The 17,831-nt window shown below is 38.2% G+C and overlaps 1 protein-coding gene and 1 long non-coding RNA gene across 6 annotated transcripts in view; one reads left to right on the top strand and one right to left on the bottom strand.

The window, feature by feature from the left end:
* sfmbt2 (Scm like with four mbt domains 2) overlaps positions 1 to 17,831 on the top strand; it is a 50,602-nt gene that overhangs the window by 14,895 nt on the left and 17,876 nt on the right. For 4 of the 5 annotated variants that reach the window (XM_018694952.2, XM_051077593.1, XM_018694953.2 and 1 more), the window contains exons 5-7: positions 3,619 to 3,639; positions 15,574 to 15,662; positions 16,576 to 16,825. In XM_018694952.2, coding sequence (XP_018550468.1) covers positions 3,619 to 3,639; positions 15,574 to 15,662; positions 16,576 to 16,825 — 360 coding nt within the window. The remainder of the gene's footprint in view (positions 1 to 3,618; positions 3,640 to 15,573; positions 15,663 to 16,575; positions 16,826 to 17,831) is intronic. The other variant, XM_018694955.2, reaches the window with a different exon arrangement.
* LOC108895940 (uncharacterized) lies at positions 3 to 11,791 on the bottom strand. Its single transcript, XR_001963051.2, has 3 exons — positions 4,935 to 11,791; positions 2,099 to 2,130; positions 3 to 1,440 (listed from the first exon to the last, which is right to left on the bottom strand). It is a non-coding gene; the product is annotated as an uncharacterized LOC108895940 (long non-coding RNA).

Genomic DNA, 17,831 nt, shown 5'->3' with positions numbered 1-17,831 from the left:
GAAGAAACACTTTGATGCGAACACATGTGATCTCTTACACACACACACACACACACACACACACACACACACACACACACACACACACGCACGCACACACACACACACACACTGGGGGTTAGATAAGTATCAGCAAAATCACATAACACATGAAATCTGAAGGAGATTCCTCCCTGGCCTATTTTTTAAAGTCACACTGGACCATAATTCTGCATTACATTATAATCAAGGTGAAAACAGGATCTTAAAAACACAGCTTTAGCACAAACTACTGACTATAGCCAGTTATTGTACTTTCTTTACTAAATGAACGAGTCTGTCATATAATTTGCTGATAAATTTGCATCTTCCCTATTTTAGACATACAGAACAGGAACTTGTTTTTTTTTTGATGCAAAGTTCCTTGAAATCTGTGCCAAAATCTTTTTTTTTTATGCCTTTATCCTTATTGTTTGCCTTATGCTATAACTTGCCATAACAATCAGTTTAAATCTTTTTTCTAAAAGAAGAAGAAAAAAAAAGAAAGCAATTCTGTCAAAAATGAAAACAATCAGCCTTAACATGATTTTTTCTTGCAATTATCATACACACGTGCCTCATAACATGCAATAATCATACTTAACGGGAATATTTTATATATATTTATATGTAATGTATAAGTATGTAATTTAATTTCAGTACAGTACATTAGCAGACTTTGTCTGTGGTATGCAGCTGTTTTTTTAAAAGCTCTGACATCCTGAATAGGAAAATATTTGGACACTTAAAGATATTAGATAGTAACACAAAAGGTCAGCTGACCTTGATGTACACACACACATACAAACATACAAACACACAAACACGTGAACACCTCCCATCTTCGCTCAAAGAATGCTTTAAATAAACTGAGTGGAAAGACAGGTTTTCCTTGAAGTGTTCCGACTGTTAAGACAGCTCAACTGCCGCTTTTCTAACCGATGCCTCACACCCTCACCATCAAGTTCACTCACTGTCAGTTATTTTGTAGAACGGCCATCTTTAGCCTCTAAGAGCATCTTTTCCTCCTCACCTCAACCTTTTCAAAATAAAATGTCATTCTTAACTTTATCCAGCAGCCATTCCTCTCATTGTCCCTTTCACAATATCACAACTTTGGCAAAGCTTTTACAGCAGTGACATTTCCACCTGCAGCAGCCCCCTCTCTCACCCCCAGATAGATGACTCACCCTCCCCAGCCTTGTTCAGACCATTTATTTTCTCGACACTTCCATGCTGATGGATAGCATGCGCCTCTGTTGTTGTGGAGACGACCTGGATATGTTTCCACCGGACTCAGTTGTCCTCGCTCTCACACCAGCTCCATACGTCCTTTTCAATCAGCGGCTGGTCTTTTAACCGACTCCCCTATGCAGCAGCAGGCGGTTCATAAATGTCTGTATTCACATCTCAGTGGATTATCTATGAAGCAGGGAAACAACACATTAAATCTGCTGTCAGCGCTGCAGTGGAGGAGATTTTTCTTTCCCTTTTTTCGTATTACAAGTCGCTACACATGACGTAACTGCAGGTAGTGATTATTTTTATCAGTATATAGATGATTTTCTCAAATTGTGAAAAAAACCCCAAAGATATTCAGTTTATAATCACAGGAGAGTAAGAAATCCAAATTTAAGAAGCTGGAACCAGTGAAGTTTTAGCCATTTATGTTTTTAAATGATTTTACCAATTAGTTTTCTATTAATTGAGAAATCACACTGGTTGTTTCACCTCTGCACTTAAGAATAAAATGTGTAAACCTATTTCAAATCACATCCATTAATTTTGTCAGAAAAATGTTGTGAAATGGTGTGAAGTTTTAAACATGTTTAAATTTCAGCATAAATTAGTAAAGAGGCTTTACTTACCATGTTCAGAGGCAGAGAAAAATTACAAACTCAAATTAAAAACTCTCCATTGTCTTTTTTTTTTGTTTTTGCACAGAAATACATTGAATTGTTGCTGAAAATTTGTCTGTGTAATTATGTGATTTTTGTTTTAAATTCAGTTGAAAGTAGCCCTGTCTCTTAAAAATTACATCTATATACAATAAAGTTTTGTAATTTACAAATATACTCACAGAAACCATAATGTGGAAAGGCAGGTTTGAAACTGAAAGTGAAAGAAAAAACATGTAAATACTTCACTCAAAATCAGTACAGGCATAAACAAAACAGCTTGTAAACACCTCCAAATGACACTAGTGCGCCTGGCCTCAGGGAAACAAGTGAACATCCCAGTCCAGGCAGCATTTACAGTTCCTCCAATTACTAAACTGTACATACTTTGTAGGAGAAAGAGTTGATTAAATGACAACACAATTCTTTATGGCTTTGTTTTGACTGCAGGCAAATCAGACTTGTTTCTCAAATCAAATCTTTTAGGGACAGACTGTCTGGACTGTTATTTGCAAGTGATCAGATCGGATTTGTGTGTCCAGACATCACTAGCCTTTCTGCATTGTAATGTGGTAATGACGTAGGTGTAACTACGCTGATGATGTGGCTTTCCAATGTGTCCGAACCGTCAGAAATGGAGGTCCATCATCTTGCCCATAACAGTTTATTTCTGCGTCTGTCCATGGACTGTTGTTCTTGTTGTCATCCATAGGGCCAAAAAACTATACTTCCTGCACTCTGCTGGTAGCAACATTGATTCTGCTCCCTCCATCACTCTGGATTTGATGGTGTCTTTGTGAGTGACGCAAAACACATTTTGAAATCCGATTTGAGCAGGCAGAGCATCTGGGCGGAATCCGATTGTAATCACATTTCAAACCACCTACAATGTGGTTTGGATCTGATTTGCAAAAATTGCATTTCATGTTTTTTTGGGGGGGTTTTTGGTATCCAGACTTTCTAAAATCAATCCAGATACAGTGTGGATATGACAGAAAATGGATTTGGGCTGGCAGTCTGAACAAGGCCTAGAAAATTCAGTGTAAAACATGTGAAAACCCATTCAGTACATTGAAATAAGAATGAATTTTCATGACAAGTTTATGAGTTAGATAAGACTGACATCATCCCAAAAACACAAACATGTTTCCTGTTTCCTGAGATACTGTATGTTTTATTCAGTCACACTTGTAATATCAATTGAAAGAAGAGCAGCCAAAGTTGAAGAAATTATTCTGCAGAAATAAGCTTTAACTGACCACTAATGTCCTCGACTATTAACCATCTCTTCCTGTCTCTGTCAGAAGGCTCTTACTCCAAATGTTTCCCGTTTTTCTGTTAACAATGACAGACAGCTGACAGCGCTGCGTGTTTAATGATGCAAACTGAAGCATAAATCATGTAACAAGGGCAGCGTCATACTCCCTGAAGATGCTTCTGCAAGATACTGTCAGTTTGTGAATATGGCCAAAAAAAAAAAAAAGTACTTTGTTGCTTCGTTTCAAGGCTTTGCATCATTTTGTGCACATTTGTGTGTGTGTGTGTGTGTGTGTGTGTGTGTGTGTGTGTGTGTGTTGCTGAGTCAGCTGGAATGTGAGAGCAGGGTAAAGAGAGTGAGTGTGTATTTTTGAGTGCTTACACCTGTGTTACAGTTACCTGTTTTATTTGTTTCCTTTTTTTGTTTGTGTGTTTTGTCTCTCAGATAACATTTACCTAAGAAAAGGTAAGCAGCTCTAACAGAGCCTCTGACTAACTCGCCTGCCTGGCTAAATAGTGGCTAACATTAAATCAACACTGTGTCAACATTAGGCCTCAGAGCTGCATGTACAGTGTGCTTCCTCCTCCTCCTCCTCCTCCTCCTCTTCCTCTTTTCATCTCTCTACAGGAAGTGACCTCACAGCCCAGTTGTCATGCTTTGCCTTTTCTTGCATGTGATTCCTTTTCTAGCTGAGTGAGTGTCTTAGCAGAGCGATAACACACACACACACACACACACACGCACACGCACTGCCATTTGTGCCTGCTAAGACCAAGCTGTGCTCGTATGATAAGTAGTGCAAAATGCAGCAGAAACGTGATGCAGGCCTTTTTCTCTCTCATGTGCAACAAACACACACTTGTGTCCTGCATCGGAAAAAGAAGGTCACAAGTCCACAAATCAAAAGAAGGTCAGAGGTGTTTTGACAGATAAAATCAATGAGTCATTAAACTGGCTGAGAACTTTTTGAGGCAGTGGTGTCAACTGCTGATGTTATATCAGGTCTTTTAGTGGCTGAACTATCTCTGAGGAAAACATCATTGATTAACATACATTTCTTTTTCAGTCAATTGACTGTGTATCTGTAAAAGGTTATAATTACATTATGCAGGGTGCTTTGTTGAGACATTCAAGACGAGATGTGTGTTTATACGTAGTTTTGGAAAATTAACTGAAAAACTGAGATGCATAGGAGAATTTGATAACTTTTAATTTCAGACTATACTGCTTCCCCACCTTGTTTTCTTGTTTTTTTGTCTCAGTTGTTGTTGTTGTTCCCTCTTCAGGTTTGGGTGTGGGTGTGTGGGTTTGCACTGTGATCTTTTAGTTTGTGATATGACTGAGAATCATTATCTGAACCTTATCTAAACTCCCAGCGTGTCGCAGTGTTATATTTGTTTTTTAGAAACATACAACATTTGGCAAAGCAGCCTCACCACAGGGTCCATTAGTAGCAGCTCTAAACCTTTTGGTAGTTTCCCACAATCCTCCTCATCAGATAAAGTTTTCCCAGTCGTCACTGAATTATTGATGTCTAAATTTCCATTCTGTTCTGAGCATTTAAAGGACTAATCGTCCATTTTAGCTCACTCTTGACCCCGGAAACAGCTATTCATGGGATATTTAAAGTTGTGGATATGTAAAGCTAAAGAGAATGTGAGAATATGCATTTACAGCCTTATTTGGAAGAGGAATGATGAGGAATGATGGTACAGTGCCTGTCTACTGTCTACTTGTATTATAACAAGGAAAAACCATACCTGATTTGAACTGGGTTGCCATCCCCCTTAAAAATAGTCACCTCATACACTGCCAGCGCTCGAAACATGGGCCTGCTGACACCTACAAACACAAACATGAATGTGAATCATCAACACAGACAGAAAAATTAATATTGAGCATTAAGGCCTGCGATGTGAGAGTACTCATAGTCCCCATGAAGCCTGTTCTCATTGTGGTGTTTAACACAAATGAGTAACAGAGACACCTTTTCTGGAAAGATACAGTGCTTGTTCCTACTTAATTTAACTGAAATAGTCATTTAAGTCAATGCCGTGAGCGCCACAAATCTTCAGTTCATCTCTGTTGGATTTGTATGGTGGCAGAAATCTTGAAAGCAGATATCTTGCCAAATAAAACCAAATAAAACAGTGTAATTTTTTTCACAATTTGGGAGAACAAGGATATGAAATAGAAAAAGCAGCAGCTTGTCATTTGATAAATCCACTAAATGAATTACAACAGAATATCAAATATTATGACAATAACATAATACCAACTTTATATTTTTCACATTTTACAAGTGTCATTGTTTCAGAATCAAATAAAAGATCTGTAAGTGGCAACACAGAATAAAATAAACTGCTTTAAACATGTTAATTAGCTGAAGGCCGTCACAGCAAACTGAGCTTTAAGAAGAAATTTAAAAGGAGACACTGATTTTTTCACCCTGAGATCTTCAAACACAGTTTCACAATGAGTCTGTACTACACAGGCTTTTGATTGGTTTCCTGGTAACGCTGCAGTAGTTTTCAAAATTCCCCCTTTGAGGCTCAATCCCAAAATTTTTGACAAACTCCACCTCTGAAAACTTTTTTCCTCTCTGTGTTTGGGACAATGTGCAGAAACCAGGATTTAAAGTATTTGAATTGGACAAACCACATATGATAAGCACACCTAAATTCCTCGTCAAACCTGCTTACTCACTCATGAAACTCACCCACACACAAACACAAACACACATACACACACAATCTCTCTCTCTGCTCCTCCACTTCAAATGCTCCCCTGCTAACTGATGCGTTCAGCAAAGCTTTTGTGCTCATCAAATCAGCGCCTGAATTAATCAGTGTCTCCGTTTGCAAGAACAGCGCATGAGTCTGCAGCACTGCGAGCGCTTCTGTTGTGTCATTTTCTCATTTTTAGAAATGAAAAAGTAATTTGAAAGACTTGAAAGAGTTAAACAGTGGTGATTTTTCCACCGCATCTTTAGTGAATTTGTGTCCCTTCTGCACTTGGAATATTAGCTGTAACTGATAATGTGATAACTGGGCTGCACAAGTGCCGTTTAAATGAAAAATAATTCACTCGTTTTTGTGTATTTGTTTTAAAGATTATGTAGATTTTAAACAAGAAATTGCATGAAAAACGTAAGGTTTGACAAGTGAAGGCAGATCTTTGAAATTAAATCTTTTTCTCTGTAAGCCTCTGGCAGAAAAGCCAAAAAGTTGAATTCACACAGATCCAGAGAGTGAAATGTCATTCACCCCTACTTTACATATTTACAGTATTTTTACTGCGTATGAAGCCTCTGGTTTGGTGAAGCTTGTTGAGACAGGAGTGGACCTGCTGTGAATTCCCTCTGTGTGAAATACATTTAACCATTCATATAAAGAGCTTTTTTTAAGGGTACATCATAAGTATGGTCATGTGGTGCAGTAGCTACTCTGCAGAACAGATCCCAACAGAGATCATTTGCATAATGAATTCACCACGCTGCTTCCTGCCAGAGCCTGCTGGAGATGACGCTCACAGATAGACCTGTCTCCTGCACTAGGAGTGTGTGAGTGTGTAGTGGAGTGCTGTGTTTTAAGTGTTAGGGTGTATTCAGACTGACAATAGCATCGTGGTGAGAAATATTACAAGACAGCGATTTAGTTTGGGTGTGACCCCTGAACTCTGAAACATTGTGCTTTTATCAGCTGACACTGGGAGGTGGATCTTTGCTTCTGGATCCAGGTTTATGTCAGTCCAGTGAAAGCTGTCTCCAGCATGAGAACAGATTTCTAGGTCAGATTTTAGCTTTTAGAGCAACACAGCAAGATGTTTTGTACATTGTAAGCCTTTAATTACATACTCCAAATAATCATGTTTTACTGCAATGACTCAGAGCTACTTTCTTGAGTATTTGATGAATCATTTGGTCTATAAAATGCCCATTCACAGTGTCCTTGAGGCCAAGATAATGGCTTCATGTAATTTGGTTTGCCCAACTAAAAGTCCAAAATCTAAAAATAACGAGTGTACTTTTGTAAAAGACAAAGAAAAGCAGAAAAATGCTCACAAGTAAGAAGCTGGAACGAGAAAATATTTGGTATTATTGCTCAAATTACAAACAACCACAAACAATCAATCAATAAATCATCAAATCATTTTTAATGTGGGCCATATTTTCCCACGTTTTTGATTGTGACTGGCTCAGATTGTTACTATACATGTCTAACAACCTTATGGAGGATTCCTACAGAGATAGACCTTTTTATTGAAGTAAGATCCTTTTTGTTTAACCAGAAACATTGATACATCACTACCAGACTCCATTGATAAAAACAAGAATTTTACCGTACAGAACACAGGTGTTGCTGGAATATTGCTGCCTCAAATGTTTAGTTAGTTTGTGTTATTGTGTGATTTTCAGTGGTGGAGGAAGTATTCAGATTATTACATTACATAAGTAGAAGTGCCACACAATAACACAAACAAACTAGCAGATCAAGGCAACAGTATTGCAGCAAGTCTCATGTTCTGCTGAGTAAAATTCCTGTTTTTGTCCAATGGAGTCTGGTAGTGATATATAGTGATGTTTCTGGATAAACCAGCCAGGAGCATCTGAGTGTCTCTTCAGATTGCTTTATGTTGTAATTATTATCAACAATCTCTTGTAGGAGAAAACACAAGCTACCCATGTTGACCAGTCACTGCTCTTGCGGTATCCACCTGGTATCAATGTAGCCTCAGCTTCTGTGTAAATTCAGTTTAACAGGGGGAGGAGCTGCAAGCCACCACTGTTTTACACTGCCAGCAACAGTCTAGATGTCCACAGCCGCAGATTTGATTCAGTTTGAGTGTTTAAAATTACATTTCTTAGAAAACGAAAAGCTTAAAAAATGTGACACAGTTAAAAACTCAGCCTTACACTAAAAAAGCCAGAGGTCCTTTTCCACTGCTGTCCCAAGAAAAGGAGGAGGGAAAGCAGCAGTAACAGACTGAGCTGTAAAAAGAAACAGACATACAGAAGGTATTAAAAAATCTAACAAGACAACATCAAACACATACAACCACAAACATTGATGTGATGTTGCAGTAAAAGTTGACCAGAATCAGGTTTTTGTGGAGCTGCACCACACTACACTGACACAGTCAGTCCTATTGAAATAAATGATCTTTAAAAGCCTGGACAAGAGCTCTATTATTGTTCTATTATTATTGGTTGTTGTCTTTCATTGGGAAAGAGTTGATGCTTAACATAACATGGTACAACATGGTCCACTGCACTGAACAGTTTTATTATCTGATATGAGGTTTTGCATATGTTTGCATTATGAGACATATACTGACACAGAGAAATATTCTCACTAATATCATGATTTCAACATAAGAAAACACAAAATTTCAAGACAACTTACTGCAATAGATTTTTTAAATTTTGGAGCCAACTCAAAGAAAATCCTCTCTTAACTGATTAAACATATTATTCTACAAGATCCCACTCAAAATGTTATACTTCTGCTTACTTCAACCTTAAGTTAAAGAAACTCAAGTCTGCACACTGCACCCATTGGCCTTTTCTTTATCCCTCATGACGGCTTTTGTTGTTTAGTGTTCAATAAATGAAATGAGCTGAGGAGCATTTTTTCCTCAGTGTGACCTTTATGACTCAAGTGTCTTACACAAGAAAAGTGCAGGAAGTGTCTCAATTACAGATGGTTTGTATTGTGTGTATAAAACGTGTATAAAAAGACATGTAACAACCCTCAGTCATGGAACTTTGTGTATATTTGGAAAAAGAGGGATTTCTTTAAGCTCAATGCAATGCATGCTGGGAAGCATATGAGTTGAGTAAATAACTGAAGTCATGATTAGCTCTGAAAGTGATAACCAGCCAGCAGCAGAACGTTCTCTGTTCATGATGAATCACTGATTAAGATTCACTTTCCTTGAAATAAAATACTGTCTTCATTTGATGGCACAATTTCCGTTTACACTTAAAATACTGATAATTTAAATATTAATATTAATTGATATTTATGCATGAGAATATAAGCTGTAGTTTTTACAGTGAACCATTAACCTGGTGCCAGTCTGAAAAACAGTTTTAACCTTTCACTGAGAGTGAGCAGCATGGTACAATAACACAAACACGGTGTAAAACAAGATGGTCGTAGTAAGAGAGACAGCTCTAGCTTGGTTCATATTTCAGCAGCCGCCCTGCTGTAACCTCTGTATTTGCATAACCTCACTATAGTTGTGTGTTTGTCCTGTACACTACAGAAGACCTATGTGTGTTTGTATCTTATTCTTGAGTGAATAAGGCTTTGTTTTCATAACCAGTGCACAAGAGGCTTTTTCATGAATGGAGAACAGAATCAAAGGCAGACTACGTCAGAACAATTGACTGCACAAGCACACTGTGGGGCTCTTTAGCTCTCACCGCTAACACATCACTAAGGTAATTCATATTTACACAAACTGCTGTAATATTCCCCGCTGTGTCGTCAACAGGGGCTATAAAAACGTTAACAGTATGGCATCTGAAACTGCCCCAACATAATTCAGCCAAACACAGCAGCGATACGTCTCTCAATAGACACACAAATTACTCTGTGTGTGGTGTTTTACATGTGTCCGTGTGCCGCAGTCATTATGCTTGTGGCCTGTTTGGAAAGCCTGTCAGTTAAAATGGAGTGAAATTAAAATGGCTTTCTAGCCTTTGTGCGTTTAGGGCTGCTCATTTCCATGCCAGCGCGTAATGACTGGATAAGACAGAGGGGGAATCAAGCGTAATTTGCTCCCATTAACTCTGATTAGAATCTGTTGCACTGCTGCAATCGCGGCTAAAACATAAGAGACGATTTTTCTTCTTTAATTATAACATTGATTATCTAAAGTAAAGCTTTTAAATAAGCCGTGTGCACAGAGTGGGGATTATTTACAGAGAGCTGGAACAATATGCAAATATCGAGTTTCATGTACATATATTTTCTTCTTTTCTTTTTTTTTTTACCGCTAGATATTTGCTTGGAGACTTCAGCCAGCTTTGGTGCTAGCTTGGGCCTTCAGGAGAGGGAGGGGGGTGTTAAAGATCTCCTCCCTCAAGGTTAATTATGTACTTATTGTTATGTGAAAGTCAGGCTTTCACCTCTGTGTGTCTGCTGCCTTTGGGATGGAAATGAAGAATAATAGATAATTATTTATATACACAGCACTACAGCATAATGAAAGCACACACTGGGGGAGGGAAAAGGGGGTAGAGGGTAAGTAAAAGGAGACAGAGAGAGAGAGAGAGGGGGAGAGAGAGGGTGAAGGAGGCTGAAGTTTGCATGTTTTAGCTTCTGCTGCTACCATTTGCCTGAGCTCTAAATGGCTTCATGACTAATCTCGGCAGGATCTGTAAAAATAGTTTATCTATTTCTGCACACCCAAGATCAACACAGGGGTGTGTATACAGCATTTGTGTGTGTGTGTGTGTGTGTGTGTGCATGCGCGTGCAAACATCCAGCAGCAGTAGCAGCAAGGAAAGAAAATAGTCTTACAGGAAAAAACACTATTATTAAACAGGCGTGCAGAGAGCGTCTGGGCCACAGAGAGGTTCGCTGTTCACGTTACAGTCACAGGAAAAAATGGCGTCTCCCATGATGTTGACACATTGATTTATTTGCCAGAAAATTCCACAGTTGTTGATTTGATTCAGGCAGGACTTGTGGAGTCATGAGGGGATTTATTGATTTAGGTCTCATAAGTCAATTATATATTTAAAATCCTGAGCAGCCTCTGTGGAGCTAAGTGTCAGTTTTATTTACTCATCTCTGATTTAAAAAGGGATTATAATAACTGTAATAAGAAAGTTTGTCCAGCTTGTTTTGGAAACAGCTGCTGTTGACTGGAAAATGCAAGATTTTCTACAGAACTACAGAGTGTTTAAAGAGGGGAAAGTGGGAGAAGATTGAGCCTTCAGTTTCTGTGGAAGAAATACAACTTAACACTCCAAAACTTTAACTCCTGTGTGAGAGTTTGACTTTTTCAAAGAGAGAAGGTTTGTGAGATGATGTGTACTAGTATGTGTGCGAAGGGTGACAACTTTTTTTTTCTTAAAAACCACAACTTCTCACTTCCCTGATTCCATCATTCACACCTTTAACATTCATGAGGCCAGAAAACGGCCAAGAAAGACAAAATAAGAAAGGTTTAAAACTATAACAGATACATAAAATAAAGAATAGAGGCACATGTCATCTTAACCCTCCTGTTGCCCTTCGTATTGCCCTTCAGATTTCGTATACTTTTTTCTTCTTACTATTATTCAAAAATAAAAGATAACCGCTTCAGAATCACGACTGTCATGCACAACAACAAATCCTACTACACACACACACACACACACACACACACACACACACAAAGGCACATTGTCATCCACCAGGTCACTTTGACCCAGAGGACAACACGAGGGTTAAATGATAACTCTGGCATTTTTTTTACCGTATAAATCTTTGGAATCGGTGAAGTGTTAATGAGGAACGGTGTACCTGGCCACTGCAAAGCAACTGCTGCAATGTAATCCAATGGGCAACTGTCCACGTCAAAGTATGTCCACTAAAGTGCTTGTTTTTGCCACTGCCAGGCTCTGCTTGTTATTCTAGGCATCTGATAACATTGTGGAAAGGATTCCTAAAGAGATAGATTCCTCTTGTTTAACCAGAAACATCAGTATATATCACTACCAGACTCCATCGACAAAAACAGGAATTTTACTGCGCAAAACCTTTGGCATTGCTAATCTATCTCTGTCTTGCTTGGGTCGTTTGTTTGTGTTGTTGTGTAACTTTCAGTTTCAGATGAAGTATTTACAACATTTACATAAGTACCACACAACAACACAAACAAACTGATTGAGGAAGCAGTATTCCAGCAGATAAAATTACTGTTTTTGTCAAAGGAGTCTGGTAGTGATATATAGTAATGTTTCTGGTCAAAAAAAAGGGTATATCTCTGTATGAATTCTATCCATAACAATCTGATCCTGTCAGTGGCAAAAAGAGGCATTTTAGTGGACATAGACAATTGCCCATTATATTACTTTGCAGCAGTGGTTCACTGGCAGGCACAATTTTGTCCCTATCGATCATTTACACTGGAAAACATGGGAAAAAGCCTGAGTTATCCTTCAAGCTATTGTATTGTGTGTGTGTGTATATATATATATATATATATATACACACACACATTATATATAGATATATATAATTTAATGTTTTTTCCCTTGTTTTCTTAAGATTTAAAACAAGATCATGGTAAACACAATATATGTGCTAAAAGACTAGCGTTCTCTCTTGACTCTTTACCTTGGAAATACACACCCACTCACCATCAACAGACCAAATAAAACAAAACAAAAAACGTGTTCCAACAAAAACACTTCACTGGACCAAGCAATCTAAATTCCCAATTTATTTTCATTATCAGCAGTGGCATGCTTCAGTGTATGGACTACTTTACATTTCACTTTCACTTAAGCTTGATGCTAATCAGTGCTGCAGGGAATGTCAGTTCTCACAGTGCTGGAGTCATTCTGTTACTGTGACTCATGTGGCAGCGTTTCAGTGACTTCAACAAGTGTCTTGAGTTTATAGAGTTTTTTTTTTTTTTCTTTAAGCAAGTCACTAACAGGGGGAAAAAGTAGCATCAGTATCCTCCTTGAATGTCTTGGGTTGTTTTGGAAAAGGAGAGGCAGGGATAAACAGGAGGCTTATATCAGGAGTCAAATGAAAAGCAAAGCAGGAGTTATATAACTCTGTTGCACTATGGGAAACAGGAAGCACAGAAACCATGCATCCCCCCTATGCATGCAAATCTGCTGGAACTTGGCTTTTTAGCACTGCTCTGAAGACACAGCTCTGGTCCACCTGGCACATATGTGTAATGCTATTAGTCACATTAGGGAGATACAAATCTTTTCGTATTGTGGGGATTCACCTCCCATGTGGGCACAAAAAGCTGGTCCCCACAGGATTAAATGTTGTAGAGCATTTTGTTACAACCACACTTGGCGTGGCGCGGCGAGGTTTGGCGTTAAGCAGGTGGCGAGTACGAGTCATTTCCAAAGCGATTGTCAATTTTAGTTTTACTTTAAGCCTTTGGGGGCAAGTCTGAGTTTAGTCAAGTCATAGCAAAGTGCAAGTCCTTTTTTAAGTCTCTGACGGTCTCTGGATGCTTACCAGTAAAATGTGAACTTGTGCTTGCAACACAACTGAGACAATGTCAGTTTCAGTCCACATAGTGCGGTACATAGTGCGTTGCTACACAATGCCTGGCCGTCATTGTCTTGTTTTGTGTCTGTGTTTTTCCACAGCTTTCCAGGTCAAAGCTGGTTCAGCTGGTAGCTCGCTGTCAAGTCAAGTCAAGTCTCACAAAAGCCAACACAAATTCTAAAGTCCTAATTTTTGAGACCTGAAAGATAATTCCAGTGTATTTGAAGCTGGGCCTTATTTTCCCAGAAACACTGCTGTATATCACCACCAGACTCCATTGATAAAAAGAGTTATTTTACCTCACAGAACACAGGAGCTGCTGGAGAAACGCTGCCTTGATCGGTTTGTTTGCTTGTGTTACTGTGTGACTTTCAGTTGTGGAAGACGTATTCAGATACTTTACATGAGTAGAAATACCACACAATAACACAAACTAACTAACCAGTTGAGGCAGCGGTAGATCAACAGCTTTAATAAAATTTCAGATTTTTTCAATGGAGTCTGGTAGCAATATATATATAGCGATGTTTCTAGTTAAACAAAAAGGATCTAACTATTAAATAAAAAGGTCTATCTCTGTATGAATCCTATCTATAATGTTGTCAGACAAGTATAATAACAATCTGAGCCTGTCAGTGGCAAAAACAAGAACTTTTTGTTTACATTGCAGCAGCTGTGTAGGGTCGGCTGGGTACACCGTTCTTGCTCAATACTGCCAAAGATTTTTGTCCCCATCAATCATTTATACCCAAAAACTGAGAATGAGGCCCAGGTTCAAAAATAGTGGAGGTATTCTTTCAGTCTGACAGGAGCCAAAATCACATCTGGTCCATTCAGTGCTTTCCATTTATCATGAACATGATCATGTTTCATTAATGCAATAGTTTTCACCCTTTTTCTGATTATTACCCAAAATAAAAAATAAAAAAAAAGAAAAAAGAAAAAAAGAAATTTCTTAAAAAAGAGAAGATTGATTTAAACTTTGAGCTGGATAGTGTTATCTTCTGTAAGAAAACATTACTCACTGCAGTTTACTGTAAATAAGGTCATCTGTGCTGAGGGGAGCTTAAAGAAATTCCTCCAGTAATAGAAAGTGAAGAGAAGAATGGGAAGGATTAATATTCAAAATAAAACAAGACAAAAGACAAATGACAACCAGAACCTACGAGCCATATTAATACCACAATAAACATTTTGAATTGAATTAATTTAAGTTCAGCTAATGCATTTGTATCTGAGTCATCCATCGTCTGGCTGGTAATTTTTTCACAGTATTTCCATCAATATTCTCTTTATTTGAGAATTATTCGAGGTTGCAGTGGTTTCTTTCTCTCATTTGTGCCTCAGATCAGTTTCTTAATGTCACACTGAATCTGACATTTCCAGTTTTGATATGTGCTGCTGTCATATGTGGTCTTAAACTTGATACAAATCTAATTTGTGGCAGTGTGACCTCAACGGCAGCCCCAACAGTCACTTTGAATTAACACACCATTTTCAGTTCAGAGAGGAAGTTGCAAGTAACCTGATAACCTTTGATACCTGAAATTCTTGATGAAACTTTGTTTCCGTTCCCACTGCTGTTCGCACATCTCTGCACAGAAATAGCCACAGTTCTCTATAGAACAGCCTGAATTTGAAAGTTTTCTGCTCAAAGTTGCTGCTATTGTTTGGCACATTAACACAGTTCAATATGACATTAGTTGCTGTTTTTAACTTAAATGTTTGCTTGTGCAGAAGCCTGCAAGACATGCCTTTTGTTTCACATTTGGAAGCTTAAAAATGTAAATAAATCAGATGTCAGCTTTAATGTTTGCAGTGTGAATGGGAAGAAGCACTGAGTTTTTTTTTTCACTTCTCCCACATAAAAATGGCTGAATTCAGAAACATTCAGTGTTAAAATATTGCACATCTGCAGTTTAAAGAAAAAAAACTGTGTTAGCCTTGAAAAACCTGCATTATTAGAAATGCTTAGTGTTTGTGTATGCATGCACTCACTTGCGCATGCCGTTCTCTGGTGATTTCACTTGACAGTGCTCTGTAGTGGCACACATTTAATAATTTACCACAACAAGAGAATGTGCTCACTTACCACGCTTTGATTGTCTGCATGTTGTTTCAGTCTCTGCACTGTGTTTTTCTCTCTTTGCAGCCATCAAGGAGAAATACAGCGACTGGACAGAGTTCCTCATTCAGGACCTGACAGGCTCTAGGACAGCACCTGCCAACCTGCTGGAGGGGGTGAGTGTGTGTTCACAATAAGAATATATCTCCTAGGGGAAGAAAGGACATCAATTATGAAGGATTCATATTTTCTACAATTCTGAATCAATTGAAAACCAAAAACATCACAATGTATCACTACCAGACTCCACTGACAAACATAGTAATTTTACTGAGCAGAACATGGGAGCTGCTGGAACACTGTCGCCTTGATCTGTTGGTTTGTGTATGTTGTTGTGTGGTAGTTTTACTTATGTAAAGGATCTGAATACTTCTTCCACCACGGAAAGTCACACAATAACACAAGTAAACTAGCAGATCAAGGCAACAGTATTGCAGCAACTCTCATGTTCTGCTGAGTAAAATTACTTTTTTTGTCAATGGAGTCTGGTAGTGATATATAGTGATGTGTCTGGTTAAACAAAAAGGATCTTACGCTTAAATAAAAAGGTCTGTCTCTGTAGGAATCCTGTACATAATGTTGTATTTCCCAGAATATCAAGTGATTGCTTTGAACTTTGAAATTACACAAAAAGAAACCACACACTAGAGAGAAAGGCCCTTTAAAAAGGTGCAGTTTGGCTTCTTTTGACTTTTCTGTTTCACTTAGCCCCCCCAAAAAACAAAAATAGTAAAGTCTGTTTTTCAGCTCATGAAGTGCAGCTGTGCAGGCTAATTAACTGTCAAACCTGGATACATGTAGTGTCAGATAATACTGTTTGGGGTGAGTTGAACAAGAACAAGGCTGTAAAACAACTTCCTCTATTGTTACCTCTCGCCCTTTTTCACTGCTCACGTTGTCACAGATCTGTGTTTCACAAGCTTTGCCTGCTGAGGTTTAACTAAACCAATATACCTCTGAGAAGACCTCTGACTTTGAAGCAGCTGTGTGTCTGTCTAACTGAAAACTCTCTCCCTGTGTCTCCTTCAGCCTCTGAGAGGTAAGAACACAGTAGATCTGATCGTTGAGGGCTCGGTCTTGGAGCTTCAGGACGTCTCGGATCCTTTCCTGTACTGGCCTGTTAGAGTCATCCAAAACGTTGGAGGGAGACTATGCCTGCGCTATGCAGGTCTCTCTGAAGACCACCAGGCTCAGGACACCTGGTTGTTCTATCTGGACGTCAGACTCCGGCCTCTTGGCTGGGCCCTGGAGAACCATCTCACCTTAGAACCACCCATAGGTGATCATCTAATCTGCTCACACCTTTTCATTTACCATCAGCCTGAAACTACTTTTCTCAGGATTTAATTATAGTGTATAAGAGAGAGTTAATGAGTCATTTATCACTTGTTTGGCCCAGTTATTCTTTACACTGGCACAGACTTCAAACATTATGTCATGTTAGTTGTATCCAACTGCTGTGGGGCCAATATTACTGCACTGAATCCAACCCCAACTTTAAGTAAGGGCTGCAGCTATGTTTATTTTCATCATCAATTATTCTTATTATTTTCTTAATAGTTTGGTTTTTTTTTTTTAAAGTGAGAAAATTGCCAATACAATTTCCAAGAGCCCAAGATGCCCTTTTCAGATTCTTTGTTTTGCTTGATTAATTAAAATCCAAATATATTTAATTACTATCATGGATTGTTGAAAACACTGGCAAATATTCATATGGATTTTTGCTTAAGAAATATCTTGAACTGATGAATTGGTTGGCAGAATTGTTTTCCTTTGATGTACATTCACTAATGGACAAATTGACTAATTGTTTCAGCTGTAATGTAAATTTATCAAAATTTGTGCTTTAAAAATTGGGAATAAAATTTAAACAAGAGGTTTCTCCTTCAGAATAAAAGCTCTTGCTCTCATGTTTCCCAAAATTTCCAAAAATATCTAAATTTCGGGAAGACTCAAGAAATGATACACAAAACAAGAATTAAACGATATCAGGTGCAGCTATAAAAAACCTGGCATCTTGACTTTGAATGTTTTGAAGCAGATGCTGAATATATACAATGTATATTATACAGTTTATATTCTAACATTAAAGGAGCTATTTTTAAGTTTTTGCTAACGCTACTCAGCCATCGTTAGCATTTATAACCATTTACTCACCAGTTCAGCATCAAACTTCATTTCTTTATTCACTGAAGTTAGCATGCTAACCAGCCCCGACCTGGCCAGACCTTCTCATCACTTTTTTCTGATAGCGACTGAAAAGAGAAAATGGATATGGTCCAAAA

This window comes from Lates calcarifer, linkage group LG18 (assembly GCF_001640805.2).
Source record: "Lates calcarifer isolate ASB-BC8 linkage group LG18, TLL_Latcal_v3, whole genome shotgun sequence".
NCBI lineage: Eukaryota > Metazoa > Chordata > Actinopteri > Centropomidae > Lates > Lates calcarifer.
The sequence above is the reverse complement of the archived record's forward strand: the minus strand, read 5'-3'. Positions and strand labels throughout refer to the sequence as shown.